At 45.8% G+C, this 10,712-nt stretch overlaps 3 protein-coding genes across 3 annotated transcripts; 2 read left to right on the plus strand and 1 right to left on the minus strand.

Annotated features, from left to right (window-relative positions):
* Positions 1-148: 148 nt before the first annotated feature.
* On the minus strand, positions 149-3,603 carry DFJ58DRAFT_715183 (uncharacterized protein; the record flags this gene model as incomplete). The annotated part of the gene is made up of 10 exons (XM_041384103.1): positions 149-810; positions 869-944; positions 1,102-1,551; positions 1,601-1,697; positions 1,747-1,922; positions 1,978-2,107; positions 2,165-2,393; positions 2,443-2,644; positions 2,699-3,192; positions 3,270-3,603. 10 exons carry the CDS (start codon positions 3,601-3,603, stop codon positions 149-151), a joined length of 2,850 nt encoding a protein of 949 aa, XP_041246502.1.
* Positions 3,604-3,808: 205 nt separating this feature from the next.
* DFJ58DRAFT_725202 (uncharacterized protein) lies at positions 3,809-5,336 on the plus strand (the record flags this gene model as incomplete). The annotated part of the gene is made up of 2 exons (XM_041385207.1): positions 3,809-3,995; positions 5,080-5,336. The coding sequence occupies 2 exons, from the start codon at positions 3,809-3,811 to the stop codon at positions 5,334-5,336; spliced, it is 444 nt and encodes a 147-aa protein (XP_041246503.1).
* A 158-nt stretch (positions 5,337-5,494) lies between these two features.
* DFJ58DRAFT_725203 (uncharacterized protein) lies at positions 5,495-7,180 on the plus strand (the record flags this gene model as incomplete). Its single annotated transcript, XM_041385208.1, has 6 exons — positions 5,495-5,713; positions 5,772-6,095; positions 6,142-6,507; positions 6,557-6,564; positions 6,586-6,877; positions 6,926-7,180. The coding sequence occupies 6 exons, from the start codon at positions 5,495-5,497 to the stop codon at positions 7,178-7,180; spliced, it is 1,464 nt and encodes a 487-aa protein (XP_041246504.1).
* Between the last annotated feature and the right edge of the window lie 3,532 nt (positions 7,181-10,712).

The following is a 10,712-nucleotide window of genomic DNA, read 5'->3' on the forward strand; positions in this document are numbered from 1 at the left end:
GTACTGCTGTGTGCCAAAGCGAAGGGGGGTACGAACAAATCTGCAAGCATAACAAGGCCGCACTTCCTCTGAGCATGTGAGCGCATCAAAAGAGTGTCTGTAGTTAGTCTTTCAGTAATTATTTCAGTCCCAAGTCAAACAGTCCTACCTAAGATGCGATCTCAAATGCATGATGATCTGCAAACTTGTTTATATAGAATGCTCTGAAAGCATCATACAAGTCGTAGTGTTTGAGGTCCTGTGGGATGGTATGTGTTCCATAGATTGGGATGAGGTGTGCAGCGCGATAAATAGAATCAATGTGGATGATTCCAACTGATGGAGAATGGTCAGCATCATACGAAGGTCGCACTATCCACATCCCAGTGTCCTCGTTGGGTCTATCATCAACTTTGTCAAACCAACGCACCACAGCGCATGGGTATGAAACTGCCTCGAATGTCAAAGAGAAAAAACACATCACTCGTGCTATTTCCATCCCCCCCATCCCTTTGACACCTGCATCTGTGTTCACAAACACGCAGTCATATCGCAGTGCCTCGTTTCTCCAAAGAGGACAAGCACGAATATGCTCACGGCGCATGCCACCAATCCCACTGCGGTCGCTAGGTGCATAGAATGTCAAAGATGCGGAGTTGAAGACTTGAATCTTGCCATTGAATCGAGGACAACTTGCAAGCGGGACTTCAAAGGGAGACCGCTGGTCATCTGGGTTAACTTGTTCGAATAGGAATCGGCGGAGGAGGTTGTAAAGATGGGGGATAGTGAATTCCGCAGATAAGTCAGGTACAGTTCGTGCGCGATTGCGTTCTGCGCAATGTTGAAAATTAAAAACAAGGTATTCACAATCAAATATAAGCTGGCTTACGGGGTGTTTTTGCCAACTGAACATGGGCCTGCACCAATGTTGGGCCGTCGATAACTTCACCCTCTTCATTGTTGCCCTGTATAGTGATATCGGGGTCGGGGAGTAGCAGAATGCTACTCTCATTGGGTTGATCGGGCTGGTTGGCATGAGGTTCTGTATTTAACCGCAACCGCTCTAGTATAGATTTCAAGTAAACAATGAAGATGATAGCGCTCAAGAAACTCACTTAATGCTCGAAGCGTTTCTGGCAGACAAGTGCCATTCAGCATCCCGCAGCTCTTGAAATCAATGCGCGAGGCTGCAAGTTTATCAAGGCGCTGGTTTGTCACCAGCATTTGACCAAGGGCTTTGTAGCGACTTGAGCGCCTCCATGGTTCCTTTACGGCTTTGATGTGCTTTGTCTCAGTGATCGAGGAACAAAGGCCATTGGGTGCTCCAAACAGTCGGATTAGGAGGATGTAATGGGAACAAGAGTGTTGTCGAGGGAGGGAGAATGTGAGAACAACGCCAGTGGACTCAAATATCTTCCTGTAATGATGGAATCGGTTGAGAGCATTCTGGATTTGAACCAGCGTGGATTCCGTGATGATATTACGCCATACGAGATAGCAGAATTCAAGAAATGCACGAAACGTGAGCACGACATCCATTGGGACGTGACCTTCAATGGCAGGTAGATAAACCTGGACTTGTTGTTAGTCTGGCAGTCATGACATTCTAGAAATAACTTACCTTCATAAGCGCTTTCAAATCATCGCCGGTCCGTTGTTTGAATCCTCGACCTTGTGGAAAATGTCGAAGACCTGAGAATGAAGCAACCACAGCGATTCTTCCATGACGTGAGCCTTAAAACTTCGAACTTAGACAAAAGGACATACCTTCGATCTATATCATCTTGAATTTTTTCCGCTCCTTTCTTTCCATGCACGTGGTGCAGATACTTTCCAACCCACTCAACTAAATGATCCTTGAAGGTCCCTTTAATCAATTGATGTAGGAGGTCCGGTGCGATAAGTTCATGGATATCAGCTCGAGGGAAGTCATTTGTAAATGGCTAGCAGGGATTAAATTCTATCAACTGCAGTTCTACGAGAAGACTCATGACTTACGACAAGGTCATTGATGATCCCATACTCGTCCCATAGATCAGTAGAGGTTACTTCTTCAACGAGTGCTTCTGTATGGTCACGATTGCAACACAACGACTCAGAGTCCAAATTTTTGCGGTGTGACATACACCTGTATATTAAAAATGGTAAGGTGGAAGATACATTACAATTACTGCTAGGAACCTACCTTGGACACCAAGAGCGCACTATACACGCTAATAGAACTTGCTCTTCATAATTGGCAATGTAGGGCCCAAGCCCATAGATTACACGCCGATAGTGCCCGTCACCAAAGCGCACAACCTCTGGTTTGGTCATGCCGGGTCTTAGGTTCTCAAGAATCTTCGAGATAGAGGAATGAAAGAGTTGCCGGCGATATTTCCGATATTTTGGGCAAGAGGCATGCTCCTTTGTAGCTGCTCAGCTGTAGTTAGCACAGAACAATAGTAGTAGGATGAATATTACTTTTTGGCATAGCCAGGAAGCCAATGATGGCAACAGCGTCACGATGTGCACGCCGGACATTATTACGAACATTCCCGATTGATACATACAGTGGATAGTAATCGTTAGCGCCAGTTGCCACTGAAACTGTCGTCTTGTCACTTCTGAGTATAACCAAAACAAAGGTCGAGCCAGTTGTATCCTGATCTTTGGCAATGATATCCTATCAAAGATCATCAGCGTGTATAGTGACATGAAACAAGAAAAGAGAACATACCGCTTGGTTCCAGGCCCAGTCGCCGGACATGAAGTCCTGCCATTGGCGTTCATCATTGTCAGTTGAGAACTCACGGTAGGGCTGGTAGTCCATCTCCGTGGCATAGTCAGGGTTTGCCAACATGTTTTGAATGACCTCATGGGGATCTCGATACCAAACATCGTGAGATTGACCCATCCACGGTGGTACATTGTGTTCTGGCTTCTCCCCCGTGTACTGGACCCTGAAAGACTGCCATTTGACATCACCCACCGGTGTACTGTCAATGGTTTTATGTAAATCACGGCAGTCTGCAAACGGCGGCTTGTCGTTATGTTTCAGGAGGGTTGCAGCCCAAAGATCCAATAAGACATTGATGTCCCCGGCAGACATCTGGTTGCGCGTGTACAGGAATTCGGCAGTCTCGAATTCGACGCGATCCCGGTATGGAGTCCAGTCATCAGGTGATTTGCTTGGAGGTGGCGTTGGGGATGCTCCGTCTTCAAGGAATTGACCTGTCGCATCACAAGGACAAGCTTGTGTGAATACCCGTGTTAATTCTAACTAGCTGGAAAAGAACCAAGAAATGTACCATTTAGTTTCGGGTGATAGTTGCGGTATAATCTATCACCCGGCCCCACAAACTGCGTGTCCAGATGATCAGGCTCATCGAGAGCCTGACCCGCATCTAATAAGCCTGCGGAGAAGTCATCATGTCCTGCAAAGAAGTCGTTGTGTGGTTCTTCGGGCTCGTCTTCGACTGTAGCAGTATGTGAGACGCCGGTGGTAGGAGCTGATATGAATGTTGGGTGCGAAGCATTCCAGTGCTTTTTGCGCCCTGCCTGAGTCTTAAAGTAGTGTTTGCATTTCAAGTACCCACATGGAATCTGAAGGGCGCTGTGGTCCCTGCGAGCAGCCTTGGGCATCCGATGGTAGTCAAGTTGAAGAGCCGGCCGAAAATGCGTGATGACCCTAATAAGTTCAATGTACTGTGTAACAGAGTCTGATTAGTGTGTACATACTTGTTTGGGAGCTTACGAGTTTTTCCAACTTCCAAACCCGCCTGTCTCTCTCCAGCAAAAGTTTTGCCCTTCATCTTATTTCCTAAGTCACAAACTCATCCCCTCAGTCATGTCTACCCAAAATGCTCCCCGTCGCACCCGTACATCAAATGCAACCACTTGGCCTGGCCAGATAGTGCTTGACGCAAAGATCAAGAGGCATACCAAAGCGCAAAAGGCCGCCGACGACCTTGCCCTCAAGGAAGCACAGGAAGCACAGGAAGCACAGGTCCAAAAAGGGCTGGAGCGCTTGGCTGGTATGCAAAATGAGATGGAGAAAGTGCAGGAAGAATTACTCAACAAAAAGGCGATCCCCGTTGAGGCGATCTCAACCTGGCTGGGCTGATATGAAATATCTAAAAATGCTCAACCAGTATAAGTGAGTCTTGGCTCTGCCTAGCTGCTATACTCGCAGAATGCAAGAACGTTTGACCCTAAAGGGGACTGCTACTGAACACAGAACCAGATGAAAGAAAGACCCTTGTAGTGCGATGGATGCGCGAAAGCGGAAGAAGAAAAGCGAAGTGAGCGCGAAGCGCGAGAGAGCGCACTAAGGTAAGCGCGAGCGTGGGAACGTGAGCGCTAAGGCGCGCGTTGTGCGGAAAATACTGGATAAGGAAACGGATAAGGAAGCGGATGTGCAAAGCGAGTGCAAACGCAGAGCGAGTGTTATGACGAGCGCGGATAAAGGTCTAGTATAGGCGGATAAGGATAACCATTGGAAACACAAAGTGCGCCCAAGTGGTGACTACTACTTTAAAGTAAAACCCAATAGCGAGGGAAGTACAGCAAAGGGGAGTAATAATGATGGAGTAGTAAGTCAGCAAACTTTATACTATGGAAATCGCATCGGAAGCGGAAGGGATAGGAGCAGTAAGCGCTAAAAATACGTAATGACATGTAATAGCGCTGCAATGCTTGTTACAAACCATGAGGCAAGGCATATGACGTACCAATGAGGTGGATGGACATAGATGGACGTCCCTGGATGATAGGCGATGAAGGGCGATGCAGGGCGCTTAAGCGCGAGAAAGCGCGCAAGGTGCGCGTGTGGGAATGCTGCGCGTTGTGTGGGAAAGTACCGCGCCTATGGCGCGTTTCGCGGGAAAACTGCGCGTTATGTGTAAAACGACTAGGGACATGATAGAAGTCGAATATAGCTGATGGTGCGAGTCGTGCATTGAAGGCCAATTGTCATGAGTTGTGAAAAGGTGCGAAATGTGCCTATATGTGCCTGCAGAAACGCGAGTCTCTACACCGTTCGGCCCAAGCCAAGGGCTCGTAAGGCGACTAAACCTGTAGCAAGGAGTGGTGGTGATCATACTGACAACATGTTGGAAGCTGATGAGGCAAACGACCTCTGGGAGGCTGTCGAGACCGTGGAGGCTGTCAAGACCATGGAGGCCACCGATAACATGGAGGATGGAACCACAGGCGCGAATAAGAGGAAGGTAATAAAGAAAGGTGGAAAGGTGCTGATAAAGGATGCTATCAGTAACATGCAAAAGAAGATCAATGAACCATCATCAAAATTGGAAGGTGATAACGCCAATAACGTGGCACATGTATCTGATGGGAAAGATACACCAGCACCGTAAGGCTTCCTTCTCTCACCATCCAATGTTACTCCTCACTGAATCAACATTGTATTTCCTCAATCTCACTTCCAGTTTCAATGCTACCACTCAAAAATTCGCATTGGGTGGCCGGGTGACCAATTGGATTTCAGGCAGTCAAGCCTGGAAAATCAGAACCCATGTCCCGCGCATCCAGCACCTCATTTCCAACTCAAGCGCCTCCATCATCAATTTTCTCACAAGGCACTGCCTCCACTGCGGCAACTTCGGATGCACAGGTCCCAATTCGCAAGCCTGCAGCTCCTGTTGCAGAAGCCCTCATTGGCGACTTTGCAGATGATATCGATGATACGTTGGAGCGCGAGGCCACTATTGCACAATGCAAGGGGAAATCGAAGGTGATGTGCCACTGTTTGATCATTAGTAGTATCTGCGCGCTAATTATTTGCTTTGTAGGTGGCCTCAATATTCGAAGATAACATGGACTTCAACGAGCCTAATGCTCCACCAGCGTATGAGTCGGATGATGATTCTGTGACTTCATTCACAGAACAGGAACGGTACTCGCAGGAGCCTCGGGCTCCATTCACGCAGATCGAAAATCGCGGGACCCTCAAGCGAAAAGCTAGCGTGGATGACGTCTTCAATGACGACGAGGAGTCTATGGTGTCTGACTGGTCCATGGATATCGAAGGCCCCGATTTTGAAGACATGTTCGAGCCCGAGCCCGAGCCTCCAGTGGAGGTGAAGAAGGAGAAAGATCCGCGCAAAACATTTTTAGTAAGGACACTTAATTTAATCGCACTCACTCTGACTGCTCGTACAGACATCAGTATCGGTTGTGACTGCTGTCCCTGCCAGTGACAGCAAACCACCTGCTCCCAAAAAAATCAAAGTCGAGGCATCCGCTGCACGTGCCCACGGCACCAAACGCCAGCTCAACGTGGACACTGTGCCAGATAACATGAAACCTCGTAGTGTGTATCGTAACGTTGATTTACCTGCCACGTTGCAGGTAGATCAACGCTGGGCAAAGAAATATCTTCCTACCGTTATGTTATGGGCCGGAAGTTATGAAGACCTCTGGACTATCCCAGACGACATTCTTCTCCTTCATGCGCAGCTAATTTTCAATGCAGTATTCAAGGAGCTCAATATCACTATTGTTCATGGCAGCGTGATTCATTCCCTTGTAAGTTTCCTATTTTATATCAAGCTTTACTGACTGTACTCGTAATTAGACTGCGCAGTGAATTTCTGAATGGCGCAGCAACTTCGTCTCGACGGGCCTGGTCATTATCGTGGACTTTTTGTCACGAAACTCTGACTGCGATTCTGTTCAACTTGCCACCCACCTTCTCGCAGACTATGCATTCCTATTCGAGGACCCTGACAAGCCAAGCCCCCTCACGACGTACCGTTCTCCTTTTGTATTACAGCTGTTGGGTACAGCGCATCTTAACGCCATTAGTGGGTATGTTGACGTTCCTGACCTCGACACACACGCACTTGCGACAAGGGCCATCAGGATGTCGGGTGTTATTGCCCTTTGTGCTGCAGCAGTAAGTTTGATTTGAGAATAATTTAATTCGCACTTATTCTTGTTTTAGATCGAGCGTGCCCTGGGAATGTTCGCGAACAAAAATTTGAAAGTCAAGGATATATTGGCGACCAGTTGCAGAGGTAAACTCGTCATCAAACTACCCAAAGTCCTCAACAAGGTCACCGGGAAGATGACCAATGCCCCGTTTTTGTTTTCAGCGGCTCGCTGGGGCAAAGTCACTGCATCTTTCATCAAGTCTATCTCGAGCAAGCCTGCTGGGTATGTAGAGACCACAGTACAGATGGCACGTTGTCCTGCATGATTTGGGAATCATGCATGGACATGACTACTAGGTATCCCCCTAAAAGACAAAGTCTGTTAGCTTAGTCCTCAGACTAGTCAACCCATACCTTGGTATCAAACCTTGGTCCAATAGTTTCAGTTTTCCCTCAGTGATTCATGAATCCACCATGTTTTGAAGAAAAGTCATATGTGAGATGGGAATCACATAATGACCTAGTTGATATGAGAAGCAAAATGAAGGTTAAGGTATTGCCTTTCCTTTGGCTTATTCACTTTGGCTAGAGAAACCCATAGAGAAAAGTTCAAAGCCTAACAAAAACCTATCTAAAAAGCCCGCGTATTGTGTACTATTATTTATTCCATTATTTCTGAGTTGTTTTCTCTAGTGTTTCTTTACTTTACTTTTCTATTAGGATGCTCTGACTAATCAGATGCTTCATAAAATTGTACCTACAGGGTATGATGTCATAATGATGTCATAGGACTTCACCTACACTCCTGCAGGTATTTTGGTTGAAAGATATGATATCATAGTGATGTCATAATGATGTCATGTTCCATGGAATTTGCTAGAACATTCCAATGACTCATAATGACTCATAGTGACTCATAGTGACTCAGAATGATGTCATTATCCCACCATGAATATTCTGGAATGTTCTTTTGCACCTGCTAGAACATTCTGCTCCAGTTTTTGGAATATTCTTCTCACATTCTGAAGTCATTACATCACCTTTTTACTTACATAATATTCCCACACAAAATGTATATAAGGAGAGCCCATTCTCCCCCCAAAAAAATAGATCTCCCACTTGTTGCATTCAAGAACTCCCACTTGAGCAAATTGAACTCTCACCTAAGAAGCTTCAGTCTGAACAAATTGCTGCTTACAAAGCCCATTTCCTTTGTAAGAACTGTCCAGGCAAGTGCAGGGAAAGTGTTTCCCTTGAGATTACGTAAGTTTCTTGTGATAGAAACCCAGTTTTGTGAGACCAGTGTTCTCACCACGTAGTGTTTACTGACCAACACGAGCTTTGGTCACCGTTGTTATTTGTGAGACCAGCGTTCTCACCAGGTATTTGTATACTGACCAACACGAGCTTTGGTCATTGTTGTTATTTGTCATTGTTTTTTTTATTTGTCATTGTTGTTATTTGTGAGACCAGCGTTCTCACCAGGTATTTGTATATTGACCAACATGAGCTTTGGTCCACGTAGTCACATTTGAGACCAGCTTCTCAACAGTTAACCGTATATTCAGGAAACCAGTTCAAGTGTCTAGACGGTATATCCTAGACAATCCCATAGTTTCAATCAGAGATAATAAAGCTCCGGCTAAGTTAATCTGACTGATTGGTTTAGCGAGCCTCCCAAGAACTCACACGTTATCTACCACGAAAGAAGAAAAGTCGTAGACCGTGTTAATCGAGGACTGGCAAGAAGTCTTATCCAGTGTAATTGTGGTGTCATTACATTCTTACACGTATTTATATAAGACCCTCGGTTATTAAGACAGCGTGCTTGTACTGCCTTAAACAACGCCATCGAATCACCGCAGGACTCACTTAACGACGACGAGTCAGAGGACGATGAGCGTGCTATGCTTTGTAAGTACTTGTCATTCCAGTTTCATCCAACTGACATTCATCATTGTAGGATGTTGTCTCTTCTACTACGCTGCCGGTGGAATCCCGCTGTCATACTATCATCATTTTCACCACCATTTTTGCCCCCACATGTCCGCCATTTTTCCTGTACCCCCAGCTGGCTCTCGACTTTTGTATTAGAGAGTCTCCTTAATTTTACGCTTATCGTGTATGCCCCCTTTTTTATGAATGGCTTGTGCCGCTTTATCTGGTTTTTTAAGTGAATTAAGTGTGAAATAAGCGAAAATTCAGAGATGGAGTGGGCTTAATTAAGTGGTTCACGCTTTTTCACTCAAATGACTTAATGTCACTTTTCACGTCATTAAGTGACAAATTAAGTTAAAAAAGGAACCGGTGGTTTTCCTGATGTATATGGATGGCCGAGGATGTCGTTCGGAAAGCATGATCGTGTACAGATTCGGAGGGCGAGCCATAGAATTAGACATAACACGGACTCCATATCGTCCTGGAAATTTCGTAGAGAATTTTTGTCTGTGAGGAGATTAGCAGACACGAAAGGCACTGTCCCCTGATCCATCATCACTTCATGATCAGTCATGAGACGATAGAGTAAGAAAGTACTTACAATTCGGATAGATCGCCCCGACTCGGGTTCCTCGACTGATGTTACTAAATCCCAGTCCATGAGGATGTTCTTTTGGCCATGCAACATAATGTTGCATATGCTAATACAAAGACGTGCAACTCCACAGAGTGTGAATGCGCCTTGGTGAGCTTCGAATATATTATAAAAATCTAGCGGCCAGAAAACTCAAAGTCACTCACCAATTACTGCATCACATGCAACTTGTACAACTTGACGAAAGCTTTTAAGCTGCGTAAGTTTTACAGGGATGACATCAAGAATGACTCGGAGGTGACGATGAGGGACATGTATAGGTACCGCATAAGAAACAGTGTGCTGGAGTTGATGTATCAGAGATGCGTCACATTTGACTGGGGTGGCTTGAACGACGCCAGAGTCATTTCTGGCCTGCGACCTGTGCAACAGAAACATCGAGTGAATTGATTTGTCGCTACTTCTTTTATCAATGTAGCACACGCCAGATGATACAAACTGCAACTCGTTGTCTGGGGCTTCACCATTCGCCACCCCTTTGAGTGTTGCTTCCCTTTCCACCAACCACCGATGTGAGAGAATCGCTGCATCGCACGTCTCACGTACAAGCTGCATACTCTGCCTATCCCATTCAAAAGTTGTGGAAATTTCCTGTTTGATTTTGTCGTCGCCGACCTTGTCAATTGCGGCATTGAAGTGCTGTTCAATGAAACTTCGCTCGACTAAGCGCACAGATGGGGGATGGGGCAGCTGAGATGAAATGTCATTCTGAGACCCACATATTGCATGTCCGTCGAAGAGATCCACTGAAGCCATCTAAATGGCATCCACGATTGTTCAGCACTAGGCACATTATGATCAAATATTTCCATATTATGTTTGATGAAAACCATTTACTTACGACGTTGATGATCAGCTTACAGTCAAAGAATAGGGGTTTACTAGGAGTGCTATTACTCAATCGTGACCAAATGGGCACAAATACACCCAGACGCAAGGAAAGCCTTGGGCACGTCGCGAGATCTACGGACTTGCAAATAAAACAACATAAAAAAGGAATGTTGAAATGTTCCCATCCCGCTCAGTTCCGGCAATCGAAAGAACGCGTCGTGGACAGGCTACGGCTGTTCAGGCCCAGGCCTCAGGCTCCAAAGCTCCATTTCACTGAACCTGATGATATTCATTTGTTTTTTTAGAAAAAGTGCGCATCATCATATGCCTAAACTTCAGGCCTTCAGGATTGAAAATAATCTAAAAAATATCAGTGTAACATAGGTGCTTTGTTTTGTCTTGCTATGCACAAATTAATGTTTACTAATTAACTG

The sequence above is a fragment of the Suillus subalutaceus genome (assembly GCF_016647625.1).
Source record: "Suillus subalutaceus strain FC151 chromosome Unknown DFJ58scaffold_25, whole genome shotgun sequence".
NCBI lineage: Eukaryota > Fungi > Basidiomycota > Agaricomycetes > Boletales > Suillaceae > Suillus > Suillus subalutaceus.